This window comes from Nycticebus coucang, chromosome 6 (genome assembly GCF_027406575.1).
Source record: "Nycticebus coucang isolate mNycCou1 chromosome 6, mNycCou1.pri, whole genome shotgun sequence".
NCBI classification, from domain to species: Eukaryota; Metazoa; Chordata; class Mammalia; order Primates; family Lorisidae; genus Nycticebus; species Nycticebus coucang.
Window position 1 is genome coordinate 110992195 of NC_069785.1, and position 16937 is coordinate 111009131.

A 16937-nucleotide genomic window follows, 5' to 3' on the forward strand; every position below is an offset into this window, starting at 1 on the left:
AGGTCCTTTCTTTTAACCCTTACTCTCACACTCTGAGAGATCCCTTGAAACCGTCAAGGAACATTTCATGTGTACTAAACGAATTCCCCATTATGTTGGCTGGATGGCTCTCTCAGGATCTCGGTTCACGCAAGTCTCCAGTCGACTCGGAACTTAAGTTTCTCTGTGACCACTCTCTCTGTGCCTTACGATCTCTGCTCGCGTGTCATAGGTCAGCAGGTATAATCCGCCTGCTCGGACCCTCTCAGGCAGGACAGCTGCCTACCGCCCTCAGGCTTAGCCTTTGGGAGGCAGCGTCCCTGGGGGTGCCCTTGAGGTGGACGACCGTATAAGACGTAGCGAGCTCAGAGTCTGTTAGAGAGTGTTAGGCAGAAAAACTAGTCCAAGTGTTTTGGAGTTCTCACTGCCGAAACGGGTACCTCTCATCCTTCCCCGCTTTGGCAATGTGAGTGTTGATAAGTGGATTAGATCTGGGAGAGCCAATAATAACAGCCAAGACAAAGGGGTGAAATGTTTGAAATCTTGTAAGTTATCGTTTGCCTACCTTCTCTTCTGATCCGTCTCACAGCGGGTGAACCGAGGCGATCTGAATGGGGAGTGCAGGCGGGTCCTCGCTGCAGCTCCGAAGGGTGCCCGGCCGGGGCTTCCGTAGGCAAGCGTTCTCCTCCAGGGGGTCCCGATCGCCCCACATTGGGCGCCAGGATGTCCCGACCCGCGGGACAGCAACGGGGGACGCAGGAAGCACCTAAAGGAGAAAAACAAACAAGGGGCGCGAGAAAGGGAGACAAGACAGTTTTCTGATCAAGTCTCAAACTTTATTGAAAAAACTTGTGCCTTATAAGCATTACGGGGAAGGAAGGTGTGTCTTGTTGGGAGGTTCAGAGGAGTTGTTAACTGGGGATTGGCTAGAGTAAGTAAGATGGGGCATAAGGTGATTGGTTGGCTAGTTGCCAGGTAAAGTTACCGGGAAAAGGTAAAACTGTTTTTTACTTGAAGAGGAAGTAAGGCCGAGCTGTACCTTATATGGCTTCTGACACATATGTAGGTTCCTTTGGGTACAGTTCCAAAATAAGTAATCAAATTCTAGAGAGTTTGGCATCTCTTGGAAAGAAGCAAACTAGAAGACAGACTGATGATCTGTATTTGCTTAGATGAATAACATTTACACTTAGATGGAGTCCCACTGACACGTTATTAATGCCGAGATGACCATGGCTGTGCTGGTCAGGCAAGTTCATTCAATTGATCTGAATACCACTCCCAGACTTTTATGTGACACATGTGAATTAAGTTCTCGCTGTAGAGTCACAGCCTTGACTCCATCATCTGTGGTTATCTTCTTTGATCTGAATGCCTGTCAGTCCTTGCCAGCTGTTGCAGCCACTGCTTGGTAAAATTTTGCCACGAAGTCTGGCTCACTGATCTCCAAGTGCCTAATAAATTCATTGCGCTCCTGCTCAGCCCAACCTTGAAACCACTGATCCCAAAGGCGTAGCTGGCACTCAAAGATACAAGGTGGTCGGTTTGCCCCAGACACACTAAGCTGCTCCAGACCATCCAGTAGTGGTTGTAATTTTCCTGGTACTGCCTTAGCTACCAGGTCCTGTAGGAAACATTCACGCTGGGGACTTGACCAACCGGCAAACCAGGGAAGAATACACTTCATCTCTTGGGAAGTGATGTAAGACATTGGGGGAAGGGAAAAGTTAGTAATACTATCTGGTACTGTGAGTAAAACAGGAGAAAAGGATGGTGGCATCAAGGAGGAAGATGATTCCAGTGGCACCCTCCTCTGTGCCCCAGAGCGCACTCGGAGATCATCACAAGAGTCCTTAGACTCCAACAATCACCACAGCTTCCATGTTTCCTGAAAACCCAAAGGTGGGCCCCCAAAAGAGTTTCTTGTACTAATTTCTCATCCCTTTCTCCTGACCCATACCCCCTATTCCCAGCAACCACTGATCTGCTTTCTGCCTCAATAGATTAATTGTATTTTCTAGATCCCTGTATAAATGGAATAATAGACTATGTACTACCTGTTGACTTGGTTCTTTTATTGAACTATATTTATATATTTTACGATTGCATGCTGTTATGTGTTATCAATAGTTGATTTCTTTTTAATGCTTGAGTAGCATAACATTGTCTAAATGTACTACAGTTTATCAATTCACCTGCTTTTGGACCTGTGGAGTTATTTCCAGTTTGGATCAATTACAAATAAAGCTGCTATGATAATTCTAGTAGAAGTCTTTCTATGGAAAAATGTCTAGGAATGAAATGCTGGGAAAACATAGAAGGTATATATTTAATTTTTTTTAATTTTCCAAAGTAGTTGCACAATTTTTTATTACTAACAGTGTATGAGTGTTCCAATTCATCCACTTACTTGTAAGCACTTGATATGGACTATCTTCTTAATTTTAGCCTTTCTGGGTGATGCCTGTGGCTCAAGGAGCAGGGCGCCAGCCCTATATACCAGAGGTGGTAAGTTCAAACCCAGCCCTGGCCAAATAAAAAACTGAAAAAACAATTTGCATTTTCCTAATAACAGTGAGAAAGCATCCTAAGACTATGGCCCCAGGAACACTTTCATGCCCTGCACACCTAGCCTCCAGCAATTCATCAGAATTACTGGATAAGTGTTGCTATAAGAGTTTATATGTCTCATGGTCTGCTCCAGGTAAGCAGATTTTGGTTTCTGGATATGCCTGTGTCTCCAGATTTGAGGGTGGCAGTTTGTCCTTCAGTTCTCTAATAGGTCCAAGTAATAGAACTGTCCTTCAGTTCTCTAATAGGTCCAAGACCTCTAATAGGTCTCTAGTAACTTCAGTTCTCTAATAGGTCCAAGAAAAGTCATTGATTTTCAGTTTGTTGAGATTTTTCTCATTGTGAGGATGGCGATGATGACTTCCAAGCTTATTACATGTCAGAACTGAAACAGTGTCAATGAAAAGGTTTTTAACTAAGAGGTTTTAACGAATATTTAATTTATGCAGTAGGTGTCTGATTTTTCTTTTGGGAACTTTCAAAGTTTGTGTTTTCAAGGAATTTTTCCATCTCATTTAAGTTGTCATATTTAATGGCATAACTTTTAAAATCATATTAACTATTATATTTTGATATCTGTAGAATCTATAATTGTGTAACCTATTTCCATTAATAATTTCTGTCTTATCTATTTCCTTATTATTCTTCCTAGAGGTTTACCAATTTTATTACCTTTTCAAATAATCAGCATTGACTTTCATTTTTGTGTGTGGTTTATGTTTTCTATTTTAGTGATTTCCAATTTAATCTTTCTCTTTTATCTATTCTCTCAATATGGTGAAAACTAAGATCTCAGATTTGAAATTTTTTTTTCTTTTCCACTAGAATTGTTTAGTTCTATAAATTTTCCTCTACATATTACTTTAGCTGCATCCTATGTATTCTAATGCTGTTTTCATTTCCACTTAAATTAAAATGTTTTTAATTTTTTATTGCATCTTTGAATCTTAAACAGTTTATAAGAATGTGTTTTTTCAATAGTATAGGTTTTTTCCTGATATCTTTCTGTTAATTGTTACTTATTTGATTCAATTTTGCTCAGAGAACGTTAGTACAATTTGACTCACTAAAAATTTATTCACATTTTTTGTGGCCCAGAACATGATCTATTTTATTAAGTGTTTCATGGGCACTTGAAAATTATCTATTGTTTGGTGGTATGTTTTGTAAACGACACAGGTCAAGTTAGTCTATATCTATTATTCAAATCTTTATATTCTTGATGATTTTCTGTCTTCTTTTTTATCTATAATTGAAATGCAGGTTAAAATACGTAGCTATAATTGTGGATACGTCCATTTCTTTTAGTTCTAACAATTTTTGCTTTATTTTAGAGTTCTGTTACTAGGTACACAAATATTCAGCAATCTTATCCCCTCTTGATAAATTGACTCTTTGTAATATTACCATCATAACTCTGACTATATATCTGTTTATAGTCTTTGCTTGGAAATATAATTTGTCTAAAATTATAATAGCAACTTTAGCCTTGTTTTGACTAGGGTATTGTAGCATATAGTATATTGTAACCATCCATACTACTTTTAACCTAGTTGTAACTTTATATTAAGGTGTCTTATAGATTTCTTGTAGGCACCATACAATTAGGTTCTATTTATCTGATCTGACAGTCTCTACCTTTTGATTAGGTTGTTTAAAGCATTCACATTTAATATGAGTTTTTTTTAATATCTTCAGGTTTAAACAGACCATGTTGATACTTGTGTTCTATGTATTCCACCTGTTACATGATCACTTTTTCCTCTTTTTCGGATTTCTTTTGGATTAATTATAATTTATTTTTAATTTAATCTACTTTTTGATTTAATAACTTTTTTAAAATATATAATATCAGGTCATGTAGATTCTGTGAAGAAAAATAACACAGATGAGAGAGAGAGAGTGACAAAGAGAGCATAGTGTAATCCTAAGCCTTTTTCCTTTGTTACTTCAAACAAAGATGTCTTGGTTAGGAATAAATAAAGTTTTATTTAATTAAATATATTAGAATTTGATTTAAGATAGTTGCTTAAACTCTTAGCCTCACAGCTCCCAGTAACCTTCAAGTATGAGGCCTGCTTCATAAAAGAATTCAAGAAAATAATTTTCCTACCTACCAGACACAAGGTAGCACTTCAGATAATTCATAAACATTCTGCCATCCCAAGTAGAAAAGCAGCCCATTCTTCTTCAAGGTAAGGTGAAAATTGAAACAAGATCGGAAAATTAAACTCAACACTGCATCCTTTACAACACAAGACTATTCACTTCTACTCAGTGTCCTACATCTGAGTAATTAAGATACCTTGGTTACAAAAAGAATTTTTCCAAATCTCTATACCTTTGGTGACTTTTTAGAGCAGTATCAATAGAGGCTTATAAATGAGCACAGATTTTCCCCATTGGCATCCTTCAAAGCCTAAAACTGCCTTGATTTGTAGCAAAAAAGATTGAAAAGTTCTAAATATTCACAAGCAGTGAGCATAATGTTTTAGAGCCTGTGGATATAATGGAGAAAACTGAACTGTTCCATTTTGAGTAATTCAAGCAATTATCAGAGGAATCCATATAGCATATACAAGGCTTAAAGATATAGTAACACAGTCAAGGAAATGTAATTGGATCTTAAGAAAGGGAAAAAGTAGTGTTTAATCAGCATAGTCAGATTGCAGCCTTTTGCACTGGAAAATGCCCTGCATTTAGGTCAGAAGATCTGATTTCTAGCTTAGCTGTACCATTATCATCTATATGATGTGAGGCAAGTGACTTATATTCTCTGATTCAGTTCCTGCAGAAATAACATAATCTTCCTAGAACAGCCACTGGAAATGGTATTTTTAAAAATAAAAGTACCTGGAGTCTAAGAAAATGGATTTAAGTTTGGGCTCTGTCTGAATTGATGTCTTTGAATGTTTCACTTAAACTCTCTGAATCTCAGTTCCTTCTTGCTATATTATATGTAACAGATGGGCAGTATGACTGAAGCTTGAACAGGCTAATGGGGGGAAACGTGTACCTGGTGTATACCAAGTGATCAGGACATGCAGAATGAAGCCATAAATAGCCTAGGCTAAAAGGACAATGGATACCAGTATATTTATGCAATAGGGAGAATTCCTGGAAACTAGTAAACCAGTTGTGACTTTGTGGATTTACCTATTCTGGGAATTTTCAGTCTTATTTATTTGATTAGCTTAGAGACAAGTTCTATGATAAATCTGTTTGATAAGGTAGTGTTTGGAGATCTTTGCAGGACATAAGGAGATCCATGACAAGAAATCCCTGACAGATAGATTTGCAGCATGTTCTATAAAATAGAGATTATTCTTAAGTTGTTTACTGTAAATAAAGTCCTTTTCCTGTCTCCTTGAACTTCCATTTCCCCTCAGCCACTGACTCAGGTACAAAGAGAGACAGACTGGCAAATGGTTTAATATTTTAAGCTTAACTAAGGTGAAATAAGAAAGGTTTTGTTTACTTAGTGCTTTTTGTCCTTTTACAATTTTTTTATTAAGAAATCAAGGCCAGGTGTGGTGGCTCACACCTGTAATCCTAACACTGTGGGAGGCCAAGGCAAGTGGATTGCTTGAGCTCAGGAGTTCAAAACCAGCCTAAGCAAGAGTGAGACCCCATTCATACTAAAAAAGAAAAATAGAAAAAAATTAGCCGGGTGATGTGGCAGGTGCCTGTAGTTCCATCTACTCAGAAAGCTGAGAAAAGACTATCACTTGAACCCAGGAGTTTGAGGTTGCTGTGAGCTGTGACATCATGGCACTCTAGCCTGGGGGCAACAGATTAAGAATACTGTCTCAAAAAAAAAAAAAAAAAGAATGAAAGAACTCAAACCTGCTAAAAAATAAATAAATAAAAAACAAAATAAACAAAAAAATGAAAACTATGTCATGACTGACAAAATAGGACATTCAAGTCAAATCTATAAAGAACACTGGGGCAGTGCCTATAGCTCAAAGGGGTAGGGCGCCAGCCCCATATGCCAGAGGTGGCGGGTTCAAACCCAGCCCCGGCCAAAAACTGCAAAAAAATGAAATAAAAAATAAAAATAAAAGAACACTGGTCTTTGGACCAAACTTCAAATCAAATCTATAAAGCACACTGTTTAGTGTCTTTGGACCAAATTCAAAATGGAGGTTGAGAACAAAAACATGCTTCTGTAGAACTATGACAATGCTTTAAATCTATCTGAAGTGGCGACAAAACTTATGTTGCAAACCAGTAATCCATTGTTTCAAATAGCCTGGGCTAAGGGAAGATCACTAAGCCATTAGGTGGAAGAAACAGAGCTTAAACAGCATTCATTCAGACTTACCATCTTTCAAGGAACTAGGCTACTGGTGAAACAGGGTAGAAGAGAAGGAGTGAGTGGCAATCAGCTCTGCCATGTAGACAAGTCAGTGTTACATTGTCATATGAAGGGCCAGTGAGGTGCGCGGTATCAAGGTCACCTGAAGCAGAGATGAAAGTGTGAAATTCCATGACTAGTAGAGTCAATAATTAAAGTCACTTACTGCTCCAACTTATCCCATAACCTTTTCCTTATATTGTTCTTCCATAAACACTAGATACAGAAAAAGTGGCTCCTATTTAAAGATCAGGAACATCTGAGGAAAAATACACAAAGCAGTGCATATATAGTACAAGAAAAGTAAGCAAATAAATCTAAAATAAGCAAAAGTTAAATATCATACAAGTAAACAGAAAAAAATTGAAAAATAACTTCTCTATGATTTAAATAAAATATTGCCTGTCTGAAACATGAGGTTTCAAATGCAAGATCATAAGACAACCAAAGTACATTGAGTATGAGATGCTATGGATACAAATAAGAAACTGAAGAGAGGAATGAAGAATCACCAAGATAAAATCACTCTGAAAACTACAAAAAGGAAAATACACATGTCTAGCACATGGTGAACAGCATTGAAAATATAATGTAATAAAATTTAAAATTCCAGAGTTAAATAGAAATAATGAGAAAAGAATAAATGTAGACTATGTACAAAAACCAAAAAGTGCCCCAGGAGTGGGGGGGTTGTCTCTAAGGATAAGAATGGAACAAATGGAACAACAACAAAAATTATACATGAAATACAACTAGAAATCAATAGCAAATAATAACAGGAAAATTTAGAAATCCATGAAAATTAAACAACTCACTCTTGCACAATAATTAGGTCAAAGAGGAAATCAAAAGGGAAATTAGGAAACATCTCAAGCTAAATAAAAATGAAAACATAGTATACTAAAATGTATGGGTTGCAGTAATTGTAGTACTAAGAAGGAATTTTATAGTGACAAATGCCTAACTTAACAAAGAAAGACCTTCAACAAATAACCTAACATCACATCTCAAGGAAGTAGAGAGGGAAAAAAAAAAAAAACAAAAAAACGCCTAAGCCCAAAGCTAGCAGAAGGTAGGAAATAATAAAGGTTAGACCAGAAAAATGAAATAGAGAGTAGGAAAAGAATAGTAAAAAAAAAAATTGACAAAACTAAGAGTTACTTTTTTTGAAAAGATGAAAAAAATTGTCAAACCTTTAGCTAGACTAAGAGAAAAGAGGGAAGATTAAATACAATCAGAAATGGAAGAGAAGACATAATTGATGCCACAGAAATAAAAAAGATGAGAAGGGACTATTATAAACAATTATATACACCAACAAATCATACAATGCAGAAGAAATGGATAAATTTATAGAAACATACAATCTACCAACACTAACTCAAATTAACATGTATGCTCAAAGATGAAAAACTAAAAGCTTTTCTCCAAGATCTAGCACAAGGCAAGGATGCTCACTTTCACCACTTCATTCAATACACTATTGAAAGTCCTAGCTAGAGCAAGTAGTCAAGGAAAAAAAGGGGGGGGGATCCAAATAAGAAGAAAAGAAGTAAAATTATCGGTTTGCAGATGACATAATCTTATATGTAGAAAACCTGAAGATTATACATACATACACAGACAAAAAAAAAAACTGTTATAACTAATAAATGAAGTCAGCAAAGTTGTAGGAAACAAAATGAACATACAAAAGTAAGTTCTGAGGAGACCAAGATGTCAAACCAGAAACATTCTACATAAGCTATTCTCATGGAAAGGATCAAAAGTAGCAAGTGAATATTTACCTTTGTACTGACAGTCTAAGAGAGAGCATTCAGAATCAACAGACAGGCAGTAGGAGGCCCCAAAAATGGAGAAAAAAGGTAACCAATGCAATAGAATTGGAGATATATCAGGAAGGAACCCACACATGGGAAGGTGACAGCAAAGAGAACACCAGGGCTCCACTTGCCCCTGTGGACATTGTAATTGAAACTATGGGAGGGACCTCCACCACAGCAGGTCTGATACAGGGTGCTGACTGGAGAATGTGCAGTGCGGCACTGCTCTAGAGCAGTGATTTTTACCCACTGTGCTATAGCACACTGGTGTGCCATGAAAGGATCTTAGGTGTGCCATGAAAATATTGAAGGATTATTAATCCAATTATTTTTGAAAGAAGTTAAAAGCACAGTAAATATATTCTTTTTTTACTCTTTTTTTAATCAATATAATTTAAGTGTACACTAGAAGTTTATAGATTCAACTGTGCCAGGAGATAAAAACTGTAAATAAAACACTTCCCTAGAGAGAAGGCACAGCAGGATCTCACTGGCTTATGAACTCTGGGTGTTGTGGCTGGCACTATTTTGAGATCCCAGCCCTACAGTATTGTGTTTACTCAGGGGTCAAATCCATTGCTGCTGCCTCCTTATCATCCCTGCTTGGCTGGAGAAAGAACAACAAGGCTGAACACTCTCATGTCCCATACGCAGATGCCATGCACCCCCAGTTCAGGTCTTCAAGCACTGCTACCCACTGCTGCCAGTGGACCCGGGCAAGGCAGCTCTTACGCACCACTGACCAACAAATGTGGCCAAGACAACCATAGAGAATGGCAAAGATGTAGGAGAGAAGCAGTGTTAAAGGCTCACAGTGCATCACCTCTCTCCTGTTGAGTCAGTTTTCTGGAGTAGGATTCACAAGCACTGTCCAGGGGCTTCTCCTTCTCTTCCCAGAGAAATAGAATTCCCAGCAGAAGAGAATAGGTATACTCCAAACCTATCTGTTTGAGATGAAATAAGAGGTTTCAAATGAGAAGGAACCAGCATAAAAACTCAGGCAACATGGTGCTCCCTTTGGCAACACATATACTAATATTGGAATGATACAGAGAAGATTAGCATGGGCCCTGTGCAAGGATGACACGCAAATTCATGAAGCATTCCATATGTTTTATGTAAAATAAATAAATAAATAAATAACCTCAGGCAACATGAAGAACCAAAGTGTTTTGTCACCCCCCAAAGGATCACAGAAGTTCTCCAGGAATGGACTCCTAACAAAGGGAAACTGTTGAGAGGTAAGACATGGAATTCAGAATATGGATGTCAAGTAAGACCAATGGAAGTGATAAGAATGTTGAAAATCAACATAAAGAGCCCTACCCCCAAAAAAACAAACTTCAACATTTAAAGAAGAATTAATATCAGTTCCTTAAACTCTACCAAGTCATTGAATGAATGATTTGTGAGCATGAATGAATAATTTACCAAAGAGCTAGATAACATAACTGAAGATGTAACAGAACTTATAGAAATGAAAGATTCATTTAGAGAATTTCAAAATACTGTAGAAAGTTTTAACAACTGACTAGACTAAGCAGAAGAAAGAATTTCAGAACTTGAAGGCAATTCTTCTGAATTAACCCAGTCAAGTCAAAAATGTATAAAAAAAGAATCTAGAAGAATGAATAATCTCTCTGGGAAATATAGGACTACATAAAATAAATGAATATAAGAATCATAGGCATCCCTGAGGAAAAAGAAGAAAAAGCAAAACATATGGAAAACCTATTTGAGGAAATAATTAAAGAAAATGTCCCTGATATCACCAGAGACTTAGATATTTAGGTACAAGAAACTCATCAAACACTTGTAAGATTCACATGGCAAATAGCACATCACCAAGGCACATAGTCATCAGTCTGGCCAAAGTCAGAGTTAAGAAAATCTTACATGATGCTAGATGAAAACAATAACCAACTTACAATGGAAAACTCATCAGAATAATGACAAATTTCTTACCAAAAACTTTACAAGCCAGAAGGGATTTGGATCCCATTTTTAGTTTTCTCAAACAGAATAACTGTCAGCCAAACATTTTGTGTCCTGCAAAACTATGTTCAATAAATGAAATAGAAATAAAGTTTTTCCCAGACAAGCAAATACTAAAAGAATTTGTCACCATAGCCCTGCCATGCAGAAAATGCTTAAAAGCAAAACAGAGTAATCAATACCTACCAGTATAAAAACACCAGAACATTTAAGTTCATGGATCTTATAAAACAGTAACAGAAGGGAGAAAACAAATCAACTAGGTATCGTTCAACATGATGAACAGAACAGTGTCTCACATGTCAATAATAACATTGAACATAAACAGTCTTAATGTTCCATTTAAAAGGTACACATTGGCTGAATGGATTTTTTTAAAAAGGAGACAACTCAAAAACTAAATGATAAAAAACCATGCTTCAAGGCATCTTCTGGTTTAGTCTCTGGGGTTTTCTAAGTACAAGATCATATCATTAGCAAAGAGGGAGAGTTTGACCTCCTCTGCTCCCATTTAGATACCTTTTAAATCTTTCTCTTGCCTTATTGCATTGGCTAGAACTTCCAGCACTATATTGAATAGTAGTGGCAATAGAAGACATTCTTATCTGGGTCCAGTTCTAAGTAGAAAGGCTTTTAGTTTTATTCCATTCAATAAGATACCAGCTGTGGGTTTGTCATAGATGGCTTTAATCATTTTAAGAAATGTTCTACCTATACCTATATTTTTAAGTGTTCTTGTTAGAAAAGGATGCTGAATTTTATAAATGCTTTTTTTCCACATCTATTGAGAGGATCATATGGTTTGTTTTATATTTGAGTTACATTTATGGATTTGTGTGTGTTAAACCAGTTTTGCATTCCTGGGATGAAGCCTACTTGATCGTGGGGTATAATTATTTAAATATAGCTGTAATCTATTGGCTAAGCTTTTACTGAGTACTTTTCCATCAATATTCATTAGTAAAATTGGTTAATAGTTCTCCTTTTTAGTTGGGTTCTTTCCTGGTTCTGGTATCAGGGTGATGTTCACTTCATAGGATGTGTTGGAGAAGGTTCCAGTGAAAATTGCAACAACAAAAATAAATAATGGGGCATAATTAAACCTATAAGCTTCTGTACCACTAAAGACACAACAATTAAAGCAAATCTTTTCCCTTCTAATGGGAAAAGATAATTGCATGTTACAAATCTGACATAGACTTGATAACTAGGATCTATAGAGAACTAAAATTAATAAACAACAAAAAAGAGCAAACGATCCCATCTATCGCTGGGCAAGAGACATGAGCAGAGCCTTCCCTAAGGAAGACAGACAAATGACTAACAAACATATGAAAAAATGTCATCATCCCTAATCATCAGAGAAATGCAATCAAAACCACCCTGACGTATCATCTAACCCCAGTGAAAATAGCCCACATCACAAAGTCCCAGAGTTGCAGATGCTGGCGCGGATTTGGAGAGAGAGGCACACTTTTACACGCTGGTGGAACTGTGAACTAATACAGCCTCTATGGAAAGAAGTATGGAGACTCCTCAAAGAACTCAAATTAGACCTCCCATTTAATCCTGCAATCCCATTACTAGGTATCTACCCAGGAGAAAAAAAAATCATTTTATCATAAAGACTTTTGCACTAGACTGTTTATTGCAGTCAGATTACAATTACCAGGATGTGGAAATAACCGAAATGCCAGAGAATATATTAGCAAGCTGTGGTATATGTATCCCATGGAATACTATTCAACCAAAAAAGGTGGTGATTTTACATCTTTTGTATTAACCTGGATGGAGTTGAAACACATTCTTCTTAGTAAAGTATCACAAAATAGAAAAGCAAATATCCAATATACTCAATACTAATATGAAGTCAGCATATGATCTAATGCACATCCACAAAAGAGAAAAATTCAATTCAAGTTGGAGGGGGGGAAACAAGATGGGGAGAGGGGAGAAAGGGAGGAGATTGGTGTGCCCCCACCTACTGGGCACAATGTAAAGGTATATGGCACACCTCTTGCACGCAGGCCACAGCTATAAGAGGGACTCTATCTAACAAATGCAAACATTGTAATCTAGTTGCTTATATCCTCACATTACCCTGAAATTAAAAAAAAAAAGAAAATTAAAAGAAAAGCTACAGACTAGAAGAAAATATTCGTACAACACATATCCAACAGAAGACCAATATCCAGAATATATAAGGAACTTTTACAACTCAAAAGGGACAAAAAATAGTTTAAAAATATGGGCAAAAGATCTAAACAGACATTATACCAAAGATAATATATGAATAACAACCACACATGTAAGAAAAGGATTAATGACATTAGTTATTAGGAAAAGGTAAATTAAATTTGCAGTAAGATACCATTCATTAGACAGATAGATAAAATGTAAAAATCCAATGATACCAGGTGTCAGCAAGTATGTAAAACTACTGGAACTCTCATACATTGTTGGAACATAAAATGGTACAGCCTCTTTGGAAAACAGTTTCGCAGTTTGTTAAAACAAACATACACCTACCATACGACCTCGCCATTCCAGCCCCAGATGTTTATCTGAGTAGTAGCGTAAGCAAATGTTCACAGCAAAGACTCGTACACAAATGTTCATAGCAGTTCTGTTCATAGCAGCTAGAGATCAGAAAGAACCCATCAAAGGTGAATAGGTAAACAAATTGTGGTGTATCCATAGAAAGAAATACTACTCACCAAAAAGAATAGACAATACATCCAATCACATCAATGAAACTCAAAGTAATTATGTGCTGACTGAAGACAGACACAAAAGTACTGCTTGTATGATTTTATTAACTTACAGTTAAAAAAAATGTAAAGTAACTGATAGCACCAGGAAGCACATGAGTGTTTAATGATGTCAGGGAGGTGAACCGAGGGGCCAATTTGGAAAGGGGAATGAGGAAATGTTAGAGAGTGACGAACGTATTTATGAATTTAATTGTGGTTGTGGTTTCATGTGTCTATTCTCCTGTCAGAATTTACCAAATTGTGCACTGTAAATAGATACACTATAAATAGATGTGGATATCATATGCCTTCATAAAGCTGAAGGTATTTCTTCATAAATAAATTAAGTGGTACTCTAAGTACATGGGTCTCAAGGTTTGGAAAATGCGTTTTAGACAATTTTATAAACTTAGCTAGTATATGACCTTCAATATTTATGGTGATGCTTATAGTTGATCATTCCAAATGCAAAAGACTCCATTGCAAATTTCTATTGCTCTCCTCTCTTTCCTTCTCACTTGGATTAAGTCCCCTGTGACACACGCTATAAAAGTTCAGGGAAACTTCTGGTGGTTCAGATCGGCTTCCTAATTACCAATCCCTGCTGCAGCTGTTTGTGACAAGCTTGAATTAAATAGAAGTGCTTCTGACACTTGTCTAATCTAAACCCAGCACAAAGTCTCATTTTGCCAATATGCAATGACATCCCAAAACCACACATATCTGTCATAATGAAAATGAGAAAAACTGAACTATTAAAGGAAAAAACACTGTCAGACTGGGTAAAAATATGTATTTTTTCTGTCCATAGGAAATGGGTGTGCAGCAAAGTGAGGTAGAAAAATTGTAAATAAAATGAGCAGAATCTTAGTAGGAAAATACATATGTACATACAGCAGGGACCTGCATCAAAAGGGTGTGAAAAGAAAAAACAAGGAAACAAAAGACATTTGATAAAAATAAAGTGTAAACTTTTTATAAATTTTGATGCATCAAATAGAATAGTATCATTATTCAAAATACAAAAAAAACATTAAATATAACAATATTAAGTTACTTCAAGTAACCTCCCTCAGCTCATAACAGATTAATTATGTAATCAAAATAAGAATCAATGTAGAAAATGTTTTCAAAGTGTGATCCAAGGACCACTTGCTGCAAACTTTCCTAGTATTGTTGTAAAATAAAATATATTCCAAGATCTTACTCTGGCCTATGGAATCAGGTTTTCTATGGGGTGGTTTCCTGAAATCTTCATTTTCACAAGCACCTTCAATGAGGGCAGACACTGCCAGTACACATTCTGTAATTGATAAGGTAATACTAATACATCTATCCATAAGTATTATACACTAAACAGAAAATACAATTGCTAATCCAGAATGTTTACAAAATGGACCAGAAATTGTCATTAAATTTTTGAAAAGTAGATACAGTGAAGGCCCTGCCCTTCTCAATTGTAAGGGGGAAAATGCTATAAAATTAATGTATTTAGAAAAGGAAAAAACAACACCTAGACCAGTTGAAAATTAAAAACTCTCTTCTGGGCTTGGTGCCTGTAGCTCAGCTGCTAATGGGGCCAGCCACATACACCGGAGCTAGCGGGTTCAAATCCAGCCCAGGCCTGCCAAACAATAACGACAACTACAACAACAAAATAGCCAGGCGTCATGGCGGACACCTGTAGTCCCAGCTATTTGGGAGGCTGAGGCAAGGGAATCGCTTAAGCCCAAGAGTTTGAGGTTGCTGTGAGCTGTGATGTGACAGTACTCTACACAGGGTGACAGCTTGAGACTCTGTCTCAAAAAAAAAAAAACCTCTCTCCCAAACAATTTGAGCCAAAGAGAAAAATCAACGTGTATAAAGTGTTGAAAGTTTAGAAAATAAAATGACAGGAGATGTACACATTTCTTAGAACCTGTAGAAAATTATTAAGCAGGGCTCAAGAGACTTGCATTGCCCTAAGCACTTAATTACTACGCAAGGAAGATTAATAGTGAGTAAACTCATAGCTCATCTTAATAAATAATGAGGGTAATAACAAAATAAGGCCAAGAAAAAGAAAGCAATTAATAAAAATAAAAAATTAATGGATTTAAAGTTGATTCCTATTATAAATAATTACACATAATAACACTAGCGCTGTTTCTCACAAAGCAGTAAAAAAAGTAAAATGTAATCAAGAACAAAAGATTAGATACTATATAATTCTATTTATATGACATTTTTAGAAAGCACAAAATTTCAGAAGCAGTATGTCAGTAGTTGCTGGGGCTGGAGGAGAGAAGGGGGATTTACTGAAAATGAGCATGAGGGTCCTTTGGGGGTAATAGTTGAATGAATGTATCACTTTACTAAAAATGATCAAACTGTACTTAAAATTTTATGTTTTGTATTTTACTTTTACCTCAGTAAAACTGCCAACAGATTTGCATAAGATCTTGCCTACTTACAACAGAAGGATAGACGTATGTACTAAAGGTGCTATTTCATGAGAGACATTGATTGACTAGGACCTGGGCAGACAAAAAGATATGGGTTGTTCTTGGATAAGGGAAAGAAGGTAAAAATCTCTGAATTTATCTGCAGATTTACTACAATCTCAACAAAAAGTAAAATAAAATGTTAATTAGACAAGCTCATTTAAATGTTCAAAACCTGATTGCTCGGTGGTAGTTGAGATGGCCCTTTACAGAGGGATACAAATCTGTGTCCCTCCCGCCGCAACTTCCAACACCTTAATGAATTCCAGATAGAAAAAAAGAGGGAAAATATCTGAAGTGAACTGAAGTAGAGAGGGTGGCTTTTTCAGGAAGTATACATAACCCAGAAATGATAGAGAAAGGTATGGGTCAAATTGGCTGCATAAAAATTGAAAATGCATTAATGGTAAAATATATCTATAGATATTAACAAACTATTTTAAGAAACAACCCATTTAACAAATAATTTATTTTATTACTGTGGAGGTAACTCTTTCAAATCCCACGTCCGGTTTATGTACACAAACCTTGCTGGTTCAGCCACCAGTGCGTATTTAGTCCTAAGAATTTCTCATCACCTTCGTGTGCTGCCTGCTTCCGTCATGGTCACGGCCACCTGGGCTACTGCAGCCACCTTCCAGCTGGTCTCTCTTTCTCTGCCCTTGCTTCCTTTCAGAGTTTTCACAGAGCAGCTTACACAATCTAGTTAAAACTATGTTAACTCACTCTTCCGCCCAGAAGCCTGATTCACTGCCTTACGATCTCAAACGGCTTTGATTTCTTCTTTCAGAATAAAAAAAGGAAATGTTCCAGTCTTTATGCAATCCAGCCACCGCGTTACTTCTCCTCCTCACCCTGCTCCAGCCACACTGCTCTGGCTGCTCTTTCCTAAATATACCGAAAGCATCCCACCTCTGAACTTGCTCCCCTCCCATGTGCTGTCCCTGTATCTTTACGGATTGTAGCCTCCCCT

The 16937-nt window shown here is 36.7% G+C and overlaps 1 protein-coding gene and 1 non-coding gene across 2 annotated transcripts; one reads left to right on the plus strand and one right to left on the minus strand.

The window, feature by feature from the left end:
* Positions 1-1047: 1047 nt before the first annotated feature.
* LOC128588838 (uncharacterized protein C14orf119 homolog) lies at positions 1048-16568 on the minus strand. Its single transcript, XM_053595608.1, has 4 exons — positions 16543-16568; positions 14689-14813; positions 13258-13367; positions 1048-1831 (listed from the first exon to the last, which is right to left on the minus strand). Exons 1-4 carry the CDS (start codon positions 16566-16568, stop codon positions 1358-1360), a joined length of 735 nt encoding a protein of 244 aa, XP_053451583.1. The 3' UTR covers positions 1048-1357.
* Positions 9742-9848, plus strand: LOC128589366 (U6 spliceosomal RNA). The gene has a single exon (XR_008380958.1). It is a non-coding gene; the product is annotated as a U6 spliceosomal RNA (small nuclear RNA).
* Positions 16569-16937: the final 369 nt, after the last annotated feature.